Raw genomic sequence first — 15,154 nt, 5'->3', positions numbered from 1 at the left:
CAGACAACCATTCACACTCACATTCACACCTACGGCCAATTTAGAGTCACCAGTTAACCTAACCTGCATGTCTTTGGACTGTGGGGGAAACCGGAGCACCCGGAGGAAACCCACGCGGACACGGGGAGAACATGCAAACTCCACACAGAAAGGCCCTCGCCGGCCATGGGGCTCGAACCCAGGACCTTCTTGCTGTGAGGCGACAGTGCTAACCACTACACCACCGCGCCGCCCCTTATATTGATTATATTTGTATTATTTTGGAGGAGAGACAGACGATGAGGGAGTCGGACAGAATGAAGTAGAAGATCCGGTACCTGTCAAAAAGAAAAAAAGACATGTGACATTCAACGAGGGATGGGCAAATTTTGACACATTCAGCGAATGGGTAAGGCCCACACAGGGCGACCCTTTTTCCGCCGCCTGCATTGTGTGCCCTGCGAAGATAGTGATAAAGCATGAAGGAAGACTGGCCCTCGAGAATCACGCCAAGATCACGCTGTTAGCCTACTATTAAATATTTGTTAAAAAAAATATTGGCGTCCAAATAAGATCATTCCTATATGAAATTATTTTTTGTAATAATATTTGTGGTGGGCGGCACGGTGGTGTAGTGGTTAGCGCTGTCGCCTCACAGCAAGAAGGTCCTGGGTTCGAGCCCCGGGGCCAGCGAGGGCCTTTCTGTGTGGAGTTTGCATGTTCTCCCCGTGTCCGCGTGGGTTTCCTCCGGGTGCTCCGGTTTCCCCCACAGTCCAAAGACATGCAGGTTAGTTTAACTGGTGACTCTAAAGTGAATGTGGGTGTGAATGGTTGTCTGTGTCTGTGTGTCAGTCCTGTGATGACCTGGCGACTTGTCCAGGGTGTACCCCGCCTTTCGCCCGTAGTCAGCTGGGATAGGCTCCAGCTTGCCTGCAACCCTGTAGAACAGGATAAAGCGGCTAGAGATAATGAGATGAGATGAGCTGTCAGACCTAACTCAACAAAAATTGTGTTCCCCAGTGTAATGGATGGAAGTCACTTGGGAGCATGACGTAATCACAGTATACTGATACAGTTTGGACCAACGCGCTTTCCGTACCCACAGGAGTAAAGAACAATATGGCGGCGTCCTGGTGATCCGTCTGAGCTAGAAATTTAGCGACACGGAAGCTACCACTAACTCTTATAGTCAGTGAAATGAATTCTAGTGCATTACCAATTGGAGTATAAAATATTTTAAAATATTTATCGAGTGTCATGGCGTCTCAGTGTGTATTATTTACAGCTCGAGCTTCCTTCATTGCACCACATCGAGTGACCTGTATACAGCATTTCCAGGCTGTTCTGCCTCTGCCGAAGCGGTATGTGGGAATTATTCAGAATCCCACCGTCCTGAATCAGTTTAAATGCATGTCATTGACATCTCAAGGGCGCCACTATGTACCGTCAGTCCCCGTTAAGCCGGTGAGGAGTTCCCATTCCGCCGTGGTGAGAGATGTGGTGCTGTTCGAGCATGACCGAACCCGCTTCTTCAGGCTCCTGGCTCTGTTTTGTGGAGGACAGTTTCTGTTCTGGACCTACTTGGCCTATTTTGCGTTCACAGGACTTCGAGACACGCGAAAGAGCAGCAAAGAGCCTCAGAAGGTCAGGACGGAACTGGGGCTTTTTAGCTTTGATATGAACCTTGGATCAAATACTTGGAGATTTGGATTCACACTTGGCTGTATTGTTGTAGGTAAGTGTTCTGTCAGTCATTCTCAGGAGGCTATATGTAGACTAAGTTAAAAAAAAATGGTTATTTTGTATATTAAACTGTATTACACTACCGTTCAAAAGTTTGGGGTCACCCAGACAGTTTTGTGTTTTCCATGAAAAGTCACACTTTTATTTCCCACCATAAGTTGTAAAATGAATAGAAAATATAGTCAAGACATTTTTCTGGCCATTTTGAGCATTTAATCGACCCCACAGATGTGATGCTCCAGAAACTCAATCTGCTCAAAGGAAGGTCAGTTTTATAGCTTCTCTAAAGAGCTCAACTGTTTTCAGCTGTGCTAACATGATTGTACAAGGGTTTTCTAATCATCCATTAGCCTTCTGAGGCAATGAGCAAACACATTGTACCATTAGAACACTGGAGTGATAGTTGCTGGAAATGGGCCTCTATACACCTATGGAGATATTGCACCAAAAACCAGCTAGAATAGTCATTTACCACATTAGCAATGTATAGAGTGGATTTCTGATTAGTTTAAAGTGATCTTCATTGAAAAGAACAGTGCTTTTCTTTCAAAAATAAGGACATTTCAAAGTGACCCCAAACTTTTGAACAGTAGTGTACATGATTTTTTTAATGAAAAAAAAAAAGAATTATGAAACGATTGCCTTAACTTGTCAAGTTCAGTGATATTGTTAAAATATGGAATCCAAAGCAAAATGTACTGAAAACCATATTTAAAAATCATCACTCCTATTATATTCACAACTCCGAGGTGGCACGGTGTAATTGGTTAGCACGGTCGCCTCACAGCAAGAAGGTTCTGGGTTCGAGGCCGGCAGGGGCCTTTCTGTGTGGAGTTTGCATGTCCTCCAGGTGCTCTGGTTTCCCCCACAGCCCAAAAACATGCGGTTCGGTTAATATGGGACGCCCTTGAGCAAGGTGCCTAACTCCCAACTGCTCCCCGGGTGCTGTTAGCATGGCTGCCCACTGCTCTGGGTATGTGTGTGTGTTCACTGCTTCAGATGGGTTAAATGCAGAGAGGAATTTCCTAAGTGTGTGAGATGAATAAAGTTGTGCTTTCTTTCTTATAGCAGTGTCGCTTCAGATAAATCTTGGTTTGAATTTTAAGAGTTCAGTTTTTCTGACATAATTCCGTTACTGACTTTTCTTTCCTCATAAAAGGTTTTGCGTTCAGAGTTAAGTCAGTTTTTCTATGCTTTTTTTTTTTAGGGTCAAAAGATGCCCTGTACAGTGTGGAAATTTTATTTAATACCATTATCTTGAGTACTGGGCGGCACGGTGGTGTAGTGGTTAGCGCTGTCGCCTCACAGCAAGAAGGTCCTGGGTTCGAGCCCCATGGCCGGCGAGGGCCTCTCTGTGCGGAGTTTGCATGTTCTCCCCGTGTCCGCGTGGGTTTCCTCCGGGTGCTCCGGTTTCCCCCACAGTCCAAAGACATGCAGGTTAGGTTAACTGGTGACTCTAAATTGACCGTAGGTGTGAATGTGAGTGTGAATGGTTGTCTGTGTCTATGTGTCAGCCCTGTGATGACCTGGCGACTTGTCCAGGGTGTACCCCGCCTTTCGCCCGTAGTCAGCTGGGATAGGCTCCAGCTTGCCTGCGACCCTGTAGAAGGATAAAGCGGCTAGAGATAATGAGATGAGATGAGATCTTGAGTACTGCAACTAAAAAAAGTACCACATTTTGCTGTGAATGTGTTACCGAAGAACTACCCAACTAGCCTAAAGGATGATACACAGCTAGCTGGGTTTGTTTGTTTTATCTGTAAACGCTTATCCCATGCGGGGGGCAAGCTGGAGCCTATCCCAGCTGACCATGGGTGAGAGGCAGGGTACACCCTGGACAAGTCGCCAGCTAATTGCAGGGCTGACACACACACAGAGACGCAAACAACCATTCACACTCATGGTCAATTTAGAGCCACCAATTAACCTAACCTGTATATCTTTGGGCTGTAGGAGGAAACCCACGCAGACACGGGAAGAACATGCAAACTCCACACAGAAAGGCCCTCATTGGCCGCTGAGTTCGAACCCAGAACTTTCTTGGTGTGAGGTGACGGTGCTAACCATTACACCACCGTGCCGCCAGCCAGCTGGGTATTATTGCGAAATAAACTCTGACAGGGTGATGCTGTAATTGACCAATCAGAATCGAATATTCAGCAAAGCTGTAATATTAAATAACATTTCTTATAGAAATAAGTCATCTTTTGTCATGGTGACACAAAGAATTTAAATATTTCCAATATACTATAATTTCTGGAGCTGGCCTAGTGGTCAGCGTGTCTGCCTCTCAACCAGGAAATCGCGAGTTCTGCTCACAGTCGGGTCATACCCAAGACAATTATCTAGATGGTACCTACTGTCGTTTGACAAGGCACGCCGCAATATATGACGCAAGTAAGGAATCAAATTCTCGTGGTTACCAGAGGACTAGCCCCCAGTGTAACCCTAGCTATGTAATAGGTGAGAGTGGCACTGCTCAGTGCACCTCAAGGACCTGGTTAGGACTGGGACAGGAGACTACCTGGGAAGACCAGGTCCTGGCATGGGAAGGGACTTTGAACTATAATTTCTGTCAAAAAATCAGACAAAATGAAGCAGTCGTAGAGTGTAGTTGGGAGGTGGACATGAAGGAAATGGTTATGGGTAGAATAACTTGCTTTTATGACTTGTAAATATAACCACAATGAGAGTTTAAAATCAAGCAAAAAGTGTGTATTTGGGACAAACCATGGTAATCAGTGATTGGTTGTTATTGTGAGCAATGAATAGATTGTTGTGAGCTATGGTGATCAGTGATCAGTCATTGGGAACAGGCTCATGCAAGAGCGACTCATTTGGGATTGACACATCAAGTCTGCTCTCTCAAGCTGTGGAGGAACGCTGGCTAATACCTGCTCAAAAAATCACTAATGGCATCTAAAAAGTCAGCAAACCTATTGAAATACTAAGTTTGTAGTATTAAAAAAAATTGAATATGTGTTGCTTCATAATGAAATGAACATGAAGATTAACAACACCTTTTGATACAAATAGCTTTGCCTGTTTGTATAGGAACTTGACTCTTCTTTCCGGTGATATAAAATACCATATCTTCTCACCATTTGTCTCATCTCTGTCTTTCTCTGCCATTAGGAGGAGGAATTGTTGGACTGGGCATGTTGTTCAGCCGGCGCTCTGTCAGTCGTGTGGTTCTACATAAGGGAGGTGGAAAGGTGACTGTGTGTACCCAGTCACCCCTAGGAGTGAGCAATGCCTGGCATCTAACTGTACCTTTGAATCAAGTGGCTTGTCATGCACACAGACAGGAATCACCCTCTTTCATCCCTCTCAAAGTAAAAAATCACAAGTTCTACTTCCTTTTGGACAAGGAAGGAAACCTGAACAATCCAAAACTGTTTGACGTCACTGTTGGTGCTTACAGACCATTATAGATGTCATGCCATTTACATGGTTTAAAACCATTGTTTAAAAAAAAAAAAAAGCACAAGAATTATAGATGTATTACTGCTGATGAAAGCATGACTTATAGATGTTTTCATTTGAAAGTTTGTACACACGTGACAAGTGATTAAAGCTTACATAGCAATAACAAGAGTTCAGTGCATTACTCATTTGCATGACATCGATGTCCTGACTCTCAAATGAAAGCAGCATGTTGATTTTTTTTTCCCTCATGATAATTAGAGGTTTGAGGAGGAGATAATAAATATTTCTATAATTAAGATAGTGAACTGATTTATTTTACACTCATAAATAATGTCTACTTAGTGTGACGTAAATGTATTAAATTTCAAGTCGTCACATTTTCATTTATTGTAAAAAAACAAGTAAACTACAGAGGAAGAATAGCAGATGACACATTTTGTGTTTTTTTTTCTTTTTAAATTCTGTACATTCTGTACAGATACATTCTGTAGTCTTTTGGTGCTTTGTAAAGCACTTCGCTTTGAGTGATTCATATAGCACTGCCTGTTTTTTTTATTTTCCACTTGTTATTCACATGAAACGTTCACTGCCAAAGGAGATTTAAATGATACTCAAGATGTGAGGAAGGCTGTGTAAGCAGGTTGTATTACTAATATTACAAGGAAATAGGTGCTTTCATGAAAGTCATAAAATAGAATGACTAATTCACATTTGTTACCAAGCAGGTTAAATATGCAGAAGTCTAAGTGAAACACAACCTAATAACCTTTTGGACAGCAGGAAGAAATTATAAGCTACTTGGATACAAGCCAGGGCCTGATCAGCCCCAAATGGGTCACCTGGGCAAGGGTATATAATGTTGATGACCCCCAGGTTACGTCACTGATGATAATGGCATCCAAGTGCATCATAAGGTGTGTTATAAAACCATAATATTGTTGGTTCCTGACCAGCATTTTTGATTTTGGCACTCTGGTCAAGTAGTACAGTAATACAGAGATGGATCATTTCTTGCACCTGCATCCTAAAGGATGACGAATTACCATTAAAAAAAAACCAATCATGGGTGATATTTTAAGTTGATCAATTCAGCAGTGGACAGGAGTGACTAAGCTGGTGCAGAAATATTACACAGTTTTGAAAACTGAATCAGATGGCCTCAAGCTAAATCTCATTTTTATTGTTGCCGATATTGAAATGTGAGTCACAACGACTGACAAAGACAACAAAGCAGAGGCTGGATGCCACCTGAGGGACAGAAGAACAGAAAGAGAATAGGATGACTGTGGACATCAAGTAGATATCAAATATCAAAAAAAAATCTGATATATATAAGAAGCGAAGGTAAATATTGTAAAAAGGATTATGTTGAAGAAATTTAAGCTAACCATCCTATTAAATAGTTTTAGGTCAGTGTGACATTCAAGTTTAGTTTGAAACTGCTGTGTATAAACTGGTTAGTGAATGAGCTCAACAGGTACAGAGTAAAGAAATTAACAGCAGGCTAGTCACTGGAAAAATGAAAGAGCTAGCCCAGTGGCTGACGGGGGTCTTTCTGTGTGGAGTTTGCATGTTCTCCCTGTGTCTGCGTGGGTTTCCCCCACAGTCCAAAGACATGCGGTTAGGTTAATATGGGATGGCCTTGGGCTGAAGTGCCCTTGAGTGAGGCATCTAACTCCTAACTGCTCCCCGGGCGCTGTTAGCACGGCTGCCCACTGCTCTGGGTGTGTGTGTGTGCTCATTGCTCACGTGTGTTCACTGCTTCAGATGGGTTAAATGCAGAGAGGAATTTCACAAGTGTGTGATGAATAAAGTTGTTGTGGTTGTTACAATAATGAGATCTTATTTCATAATCATGCTTTAATATTTCATACTTGACTTTCATACATGATTTGCTATCTCAGAATAATGAAATATGGGAAAGTTTCTTATAATTATGACTTAGTATGAAGGAGGTTAGATTTTTGCTCACGTTTGTTTGTCTGTCTGTTCCCGACATAACCCCAAAAGTATTGAACGGATTTTGATGACATTTTGAGGAAAACTGGAACAACTGATTAGATTTTAATGAAAATCTGGATATGTACATGGATCCAGGATTTTTGGTCTGTTTCCAGCGTAACTCAGAAAGTAGTGAACAGATTTTGATTAAATCTGGAGTACAGCTTGAGTATTATCCTAGATTTAAGTGATTTGATTTTGATGTTGGGCGGCACGGTGGTGTAGTGGTTAGCGCTGTCGCCTCACAGCAAGAAGGTCCTGGGTTCGAGCCCCGGGGCCGGCGAGGGCCTTTCTGTGCGGAGTTTGCATGTTCTCCCCGTGTCCGCGTGGGTTTCCTCCGGGTGCTCCGGTTTCCCCCACAGTCCAAAGACATGCATGTTGACTCTAAATTGACCGTAGGTGTGAATGTGAGTGTGAATGGTTGTCTGTGTCTATGTGTCAGCCCTGTGATGACCTGGCGACTTGTCCAGGGTGTACCCCGCCTTTCGCCTGTAGTCAGCTGGGATAGGCTCCAGCTTGCCTGCGACCCTGTAGAAGGATAAAGCGGCTAGAGATAATGAGATGAGATGAGATTTTGATGTTGATAATTTGTGGCTTGGTGGAGGCCTGCACTCTACCAAATGACCTTCTACTTAGGACAAGTTTTTAGTACATAATTTTCTCATCATTACGAAATAGTAAGTGACGTACTATGTCATAATTATAATTTTTGGTCGGTTCCCAACGTAACTCGGGAAGTAGTGAACAGATTTTGATTAAATTTGGAGAGATGGAGGTATGCGCTGGAACAAAGAGGAATGAAGGTGAGCAGTAGCGAAACAGAATACATGTGCATCAATGAGAATGGGGATGAGAGTGTAGTGAAGATGCAAGGAGTAGACATAAAGAAAGTTGGTGAATTCAAGTACCTGGGGTCAACTGTGCAGGAAAATGGGGGCTGCGATTGTGAGGTGAGAAAGAGAGTGCAGGCATGGTGGAGCAGTTGGAGAAGGATTTCGGGAGTCATTTGTGATAGGAAAGTCCCAGCAAAAGTTAAAGATAAGATGTATAAGACAGTCGTGAGACCAGCTGTGATGTATGGATTGGAGACCGTACCTTTAACGAAGAGACAGGAGGCAAAGTTGGAGGTGGAGGAGTTGAGGATGTTAAGGTTTGTGATGGGAGTGACGAAGTTGGACAGGATAAGGAACGAGCACATCAGAGGGACAGCACATGTGGAGAGCTTGGGAATTAAGCTAAGAGAGATGAGACTGAGATGGCATGGGCACATCCTGAGAAGAGATGCAGAGCATGTTGGAAGGAGAATGTTGAGGATGGAGCTGCCAGGCACATGAAAATGAGGAAGGCCAAAGAGGAGATACGTGGATGTGGTGATGGAGGACATGAAAGTGGCAGGTGTGGTAGAGAAGGATGCGGAAGACAGGGAGCAACGGAGACGAAAGATCCGCTGTAGCAACCCCTATTTGGGAGCAGCCAGAAGAAGAAGAAGACTATGCTATCATTATGACTTATCTCAAATATTAGATACAAAGTCATGAGACCTATGTTCTCATTATTATGACATTATTATTGTGGGCAGCACGATCGCCTCACAGCAAGAAGGTTCTGGGTTCAAACTCAGCGGCCGGCGAGGGCCTTTCTGTGTGGAGTTTGCATGTTCTCCCCGTGTCTGTGTGGGTTTCCTCCACAGTTCAAAGACATGCGGTTAGGTTAGGTTAATATGGGACGGCCTTGGGCTGAGGTACCCTTGAGCGAGACACCTAACTCCTAACTGCTCCCCAGGCGCTGTTAGCATGGCTGCCCACTGCTCTGGGTGTGTGTGCGTGTGCTCATTGCTCACGTGTGTGTTCACTGCTTCAGATGGGTTAAATGCAGAGAGGAAATTTCACAAGTGTGTGATGAATAAAGTTGTGCTTTCTTCTTCATACTGTGTGACTCTTTTTTTTTTTTCCAAGTGGCACAAACAGATTAGCATTTTAGCTAATGTAGAAAGTGCAAACTGATGAGACAAAACCAAACATTTTGGCTCCATGAATCATCTGAGGTACCACAAAGGAATGTTGAGTGTAGTTTATTGACCAACCGTCAGATATTTGGATAGAATTTGTAAAATTAAAAAAAAAACCACAACAAACGTACACTACTGTTCAAAAGTTTGGGGTCACCCAGACAATTTTGTGTTTTCCATGAAAAGTCACACTTTTATTTCCCACCATAAGTTGTAAAATGAATAGAAAATGTAGTCAAGACATTTTTCTGGCCATTTTGAGCATTTAATTGACCCCACAAATGTGATGCTCCAGAAACTCAATCTGCTCAAAGGAAGGTCAGTTTTATAGCTTCTCTAAAGAGCTCAACTGTTTTCAGCTGTGCTAACATGATTGTACAAGGGTTTTCTAATCATCCATTAGCCTTCTGAGGCAATGAGCAAACACATTGTACCATTAGAACACTGGAGTGAGAGTTGCTGGAAATGGGCCTCTATACACCTATGGAGATATTGCACCAAAAACCAGCTAGAATAGTCATTTACCACATTAGCAATGTATAGAGTGGATTTCTGATTAGTTTAAAGTGATCTTCATTGAAAAGAACAGTGCTTTTCTTTCAAAAATAAGGACATTTCAAAGTGACCCCAAACTTTTGAACAGGAATGTACATGATTTTTTTAATGAAAAAAATGAATTATGAAACGATTGCCTTAACTTGTCAAGTTCAGTGATATTGAGACACGCGAAAGAGCAGCAAAGAGCCTCAGAAGGTCAGGACGGAACTGGGGCTTTTTAGCTTTGATATGAACCTTGGATCAAATACTTGGAGATTTGGATTCACACTTGGCTGTATTGTTGTAGGTAAGTGTTCTGTCAGTCATTCTCAGGAGGCTATATGTAGACTAAGTTAAAAAAAATGGTTATTTTGTATATTAAACCATATTACACTACCGTTCAAAAGTTTGGGGTCACCCAGACAATTTTGTGTTTTCCATGAAAAGTCACACTTTTATTTCCCTACCATAAGTTGTAAAATGAATAGAAAATCTAGTCAAGACATTTTTCTGGCCATTTTGAGCATTTAATCGACCCCACAAATGTGATGCTCCAGAAACTCAATCTGCTCAAAGGAAGGTCAGTTTTATAGCTTCTCTAAAGAGCTCAACTGTTTTCAGCTGTGCTAACATGATTGTACAAGGGTTTTCTAATCATCCATTAGCCTTCTGAGGCAATGAGCAAACACATTGTACCATTAGAACACTGGAGTGAGAGTTGCTGGAAATGGGCCTCTATACACCTATGGAGATATTGCACCAAAAACCAGCTAGAATAGTCATTTACCACATTAGCAATGTATAGAGTGGATTTCTGATTAGTTTAAAGTGAGCTTCATTGAAAAGAACAGTGCTTTTCTTTCAAAAATAAGGACATTTCAAAGTGACCCCAAACTTTTGAACGGTAGTGTAGAGTAATAAAAATAAAAATAAAAAAATACAGTGAAGTGAAACAATTGAGTTGTTTACAATTATTTAGCATATTTGTGCTATATGTAGCCTGTTAGGCTGTTTGTTTGATGTTGATATGACCTTCTGAAAAGCTGAAAGCTGATGGAAACCATGTGGACTTCTGTGTTTGTTTATTTCGGCCTGAAACATTATCTGAAAACTATAATAAAGCTCATATGCCCAGTTGTCATTTTTTTGGACAAGGAGTATCAGGAAGGGAAGGGAAGGGAAGGGAAGGGAGGGACTGGAACGCAGTAGTGGAGTGGAACATGAATTGAATCACGTGCTCTACTTTCATCCCTGTAAGAGCGCGTGGAGTCGTTTGAATTCACCCTGTGGCGCGAGCGATTTCAATTCGGACCTTCAGGAGATGATGAGATGAAAATATGCGATTTTAGGAAAGAAGAAGAAGAAAACAACAACAATAACAACAACATGGTCTAAATGACTGGTTTGACGGTCATGATCATCCTAGAGAACTTTTGGAGAGATGTATCAGAGCCACTGGAGTGCAGCTTTCACTTATACCGACATGGCAGCACGACTGGACCTGAGCAGCACCAGCACCAGCATGCACAAGGTTCGTTACACTAATTGAACAAATGTAAATAGGGGAAATCAGGTGCTTGAGTAAGAGCATGCGATATAAAGATGCAACAAGTAAAACGACCTACACTGTCAGAAAATAAAGTATATTATTGTACCTTTGATGGCTTGGATCAATACCCTCTAAAGTATTTATTTGTACCCTTTATATACCGCTTAGGAAGATATATATATCTTATTGGCCCTAAAAAGGTCCAGTAATGAGCCAAGGGGTACAGAAATGGACTCCTACTGTATCTGTATTTCTAACAGTGTGTATATATATCCTAGATAACGATTTGAAACTTAAACTATTGGCAAAAAAAATAATAAATAAATAAACGCGTAGTTATTTTCAACCAGGTTATCACTGTGCTTAATTAAAACCCTGCCTCTTAACACCCTGACCCTTTTCTTTTCTTCTTCCTATTTTAGAATATATATATATATATATATATATATATATATATATATATATATATATATATATATATATTAAAGAAAATGTATTTTTCCTTTCCCTTTGAATATTTTGCAGAAGATCACAGATGCAGTCACATTCAGCCCCAATGCTGGCTCTGTCACCTCCAGGCCAGATGATGAGTGGCTGGTCGAGTCCTCTCTGGTCTCAGAAGCAGAGTGCGCATTGGACACCCTGGCCTCCTTTTTGCCCTCTTCACTGCCAAACTGTCCATGTCTCCTTTCACAGTGTTTCACTTCAGAGCTGTTCCATTCTGGGACACGAGGAAGATCTCAGGATCCAGAGCAAGAACACAGCACTCAACCTGTAAGTTGTAGATTAATCTGAAGATATAAATGTCGCTTTGTGTAGGAGAAGGTCCTAAACAGTGAAAGCAGGGATGAGGTTTTGGATTTGACTCATCCGTTTATGGTAAAGAGGGCTGTGTGATTCACACCTTAGTCACATAGGATCTCATAGGGTGAGTCAGTGTAGTGATATTCGCGCGGGATTCAGAAAAGACACACTCGGACCAGATTGTAAATCTGGCCGTTGATGAGTAAGAGGAGTAATATTTGGGGAAATCTGTGTGTGCTGTACACTTACCTTCCACAAGATGGCAGTATCATCACTCGGTTGATCCTGCCATATTGCTTCTGTAAATGTGGGAGAAGGTTTGTCAGAATTACATCATTAACTTTTATTTTCTTTTTAAAAATAGAGTTCTTGCTTAGAATTAACTGTTATTTTTGCCTCTGAATCACTTCTAGAGATCCGTTGAGGAGTGTGAGAGGAGGAGAGCCCGCAGGGAAAGGAACAGAATAGCAGCGGCTAGATGTCGGGATCGTCGACGCATGCTTACAGACACGTTACAAAACGTGAGTCTTATGGCTAGGATTTCAATTTGATTTATTTACTGGCTTGTAACTAATAGTAAAGTGTTCCCAATCAATTAGTTGTTCTAGGTTGACTCTAGATTTAATGTAATACTCATTTCTTTCATGATATATGACACTCTACTCTGTATGCACTGCTAAACTCTTCTGTTTGACCTTTAGGAGACTGAGCAGTTGGAGCATGTGAAGGCTCAGCTGGAGGCAGAGATTGCTGGGTTGGAGAGGGAGAAAGAAAGGCTGGAGTTAGTTCTAGAGGCTCATAAGCCTGCCTGTAAGATGGATGGCTCGGATCCTGAATGACCAACAACCCTGAACAAATTCAGAACTGAGTCTGCAGGTTCAGATCAGTCCTGACAGCTGATATTTTAGTTTAAGAAAGCTGAAAAGCAATTATGTTACCATGTTAAACATAAGTAACATTATATTTTGCATGTTGTTGACAAATAGTACTGAATAGTACATTTTAATTAGACATTTTACTATAATTCTGAGGAAATTCCTATTTTTCATTCTAAATGGTTTAGAAATTCAATAAAGTTTTAGCTTCCCCAGGGAATACGAACCTCTATTAAATGGCCAGCATGGCCTGACTGAGAACAGCCCATTAAAAAGGCTTTTTGTTGATCTTAGTATCTTAGTGTATTTTTTGGGGGGGGCCATAGGAAGTTTGATGTCTTGTGTAGACCACATAGTCATCTTATTTGTGTCCATTTTAAAATCTATTGAAAAAAACAAAACACCCTTTTACTCCAGACTTTGTATGAACCTTGGGTAAAAATGCTTTTTTAAATGTTTTTGTGCTCACTGGGACCCAATTGTAGACCCTATGTTTTGCCTTGTGCTGGAAAAAAATAAAATTAAATAAAAAAAAAAAAACATTTATAGTTGCATAATCACAATAACCTGCTGAAAATTTTGCAACATAACACAGATGTGGCCAGTAACTTCGGTCAGTGAAACCCAATAAAGATACTTAGTGAATGCATTAGATTGTGACTGAATTATTTCCTTAAAATTTTCATTTGAATTAATGGAATTCTGTAGTTTTATATAAGAAGAAGAGTTATAAGAAGACCAAAAAAAATTATACAGAAAAAAGTTATTTGACATTAAATAAGGCACATAAACAATTACACTCTTGTTCAGTAATTAGTAATTATCCTTTTATTAAAAAGTCTAGATTCTTGAGTGGATGCATATTGAAACACGACCGACTCTTATATTTTATGACACAGAAAAACACTGGCACCAGAATCGAACAGGTCATAAAGCAGCCATATATTATCATCAGGACTTTATCCTGGTCAAGGTCTGGAGGCAGGGATACACTTCTGGATGTGATGCCAGTCCATTACAGAGCATCATGCACACAAACATAGGGGTAATTTGGCATAGCCAATCCACCTGTCAGCATGTTTTTGGGAGGTGGGATGAAACTGGAGATCCTTGAGGAAACCCATGCTCAGGAGCTGTAAGGCAGCAATGCCTTACACTCTACTAAACTAAATCAGATGAGGTCCAACACAAAACATATATGTCTGCACCCTTTCCAATAATATTTGCATGTCATTTTTCAAGATTGACTGTCAATTTAAGCTTGCAGTTGGTGAAAAACTGCTGCAGTGACAGTTTTCAAATTTTGACCAGAACTTTTGCACATTCCAGTTAATTATCCAGGATGGATTTAATCATATAAAATATTTTTCTTACAAAGCCATGCTGGTGACATTCTGTATGTGAACTAAATCAGACGAGTGGCAGCTTTTTCCTCTTGAGTGCATGGTGGTTATTGTAAAATATGCACACTCCAGTTTGAGGGAAAACACAATAATCAAATGTCATTTATTGATCTTGTTCCCTCATCTATAGTTGGGCCTACAACTTTTTCTTGCTCTGAATCTTTATCGTTACATTACATGACAGCCATTTAGCAGACATTCTTATTCAGAGCGACGTACAACATAAATAGAGCAGCCTGGGGAGCAGTGGGGGGTTAGATGCCTTGCTCAAGAGCACTTCAGCCATTCCTACTGGTCCAGGGAATTGAACTGGCAACCTTTTGGTTCTAAAACTGCTTCTCTAACCTTTAGGTCATGGCTTCCCCCATGACTACTTAGCATTAGGATCTTGTTCCCATGCATTAATAAGTTGTAGCCATGCATTAGTTTTCTTCTTCTTCTTCCAAAAAAAGTTCAGGCCACCTTCTGGTGTATTATTGAACTTGTACATGGTCCAGGCTAAGTATCAAAATGTATGTGCAGGTTTAAAATCAGCCAATATATACAGATAAAACATCCATCCATTATCTATAGCCAGCTGACTATGGGTGAGATGCGGGGTACACCCTGGACAAGTTGCCAGGTCATCGCAGGGCTAACACATAGAGACAAACAACCATTCACACTCACATTCACATCTACAGTCAATTTAGAGCAACCAATTAACCTAACCTGCATATCTTTGGACTGTGGGGGAAACCAGAGCACCCGGAGGAAACCCACACAGACACGGGGAGAACATGCAAACTCCAGATAGAAAGGCCCGCATCGGCCGCTGGGCTCAAAC

The 15,154-nt window shown here is 41.4% G+C and overlaps 2 protein-coding genes across 3 annotated transcripts; both read left to right on the top strand.

The window, feature by feature from the left end:
• Positions 1-1,085: 1,085 nt before the first annotated feature.
• On the top strand, positions 1,086-5,317 carry tmem223 (transmembrane protein 223). The gene is made up of 2 exons (XM_060935153.1): positions 1,086-1,714; positions 4,858-5,317. Exons 1-2 carry the CDS (start codon positions 1,237-1,239, stop codon positions 5,154-5,156), a joined length of 777 nt encoding a protein of 258 aa, XP_060791136.1. The 5' UTR covers positions 1,086-1,236; the 3' UTR covers positions 5,157-5,317.
• Positions 5,318-10,922: 5,605 nt separating this feature from the next.
• On the top strand, positions 10,923-13,325 carry fosl1b (FOS like 1, AP-1 transcription factor subunit b). Of its 2 annotated transcripts, XM_060935151.1 has the most exons (4): positions 10,923-11,228; positions 11,772-12,020; positions 12,464-12,571; positions 12,752-13,325. In XM_060935151.1, exons 1-4 carry the CDS (start codon positions 11,139-11,141, stop codon positions 12,887-12,889), a joined length of 585 nt encoding a protein of 194 aa, XP_060791134.1. In that variant the 5' UTR covers positions 10,923-11,138; the 3' UTR covers positions 12,890-13,325. The 2 variants fall into 2 exon arrangements, with proteins under 2 accessions (XP_060791134.1, XP_060791135.1); XM_060935152.1 differs by lacking the exon at positions 12,464-12,571.
• The last annotated feature ends 1,829 nt before the right edge of the window (positions 13,326-15,154 follow it).

Source organism: Neoarius graeffei, chromosome 12, assembly GCF_027579695.1.
Source record: "Neoarius graeffei isolate fNeoGra1 chromosome 12, fNeoGra1.pri, whole genome shotgun sequence".
Taxonomy (NCBI): domain Eukaryota; kingdom Metazoa; phylum Chordata; class Actinopteri; order Siluriformes; family Ariidae; genus Neoarius; species Neoarius graeffei.
The sequence above is the reverse complement of the archived record's forward strand: the minus strand, read 5'-3'. Positions and strand labels throughout refer to the sequence as shown.

Excerpts from the sequence above, each read along its gene's own strand:
- tmem223 (XM_060935153.1), top strand. The coding sequence starts at position 1,237 with ATGGCGTCTCAGTGTGTATTATTTACAGCTCGAGCTTCCTTCATTGCA. Across the intron at positions 1,715-4,857 it reads ACTTGGCTGTATTGTTGTAG|GAGGAGGAATTGTTGGACTG; the intron begins GTAAGTGTTCTG and ends CTCTGCCATTAG.
- fosl1b (XM_060935151.1), top strand. The coding sequence starts at position 11,139 with ATGTATCAGAGCCACTGGAGTGCAGCTTTCACTTATACCGACATGGCA. Across the intron at positions 11,229-11,771 it reads CCAGCACCAGCATGCACAAG|AAGATCACAGATGCAGTCAC; the intron begins GTTCGTTACACT and ends AATATTTTGCAG. Across the intron at positions 12,572-12,751 it reads TTACAGACACGTTACAAAAC|GAGACTGAGCAGTTGGAGCA; the intron begins GTGAGTCTTATG and ends TTTGACCTTTAG.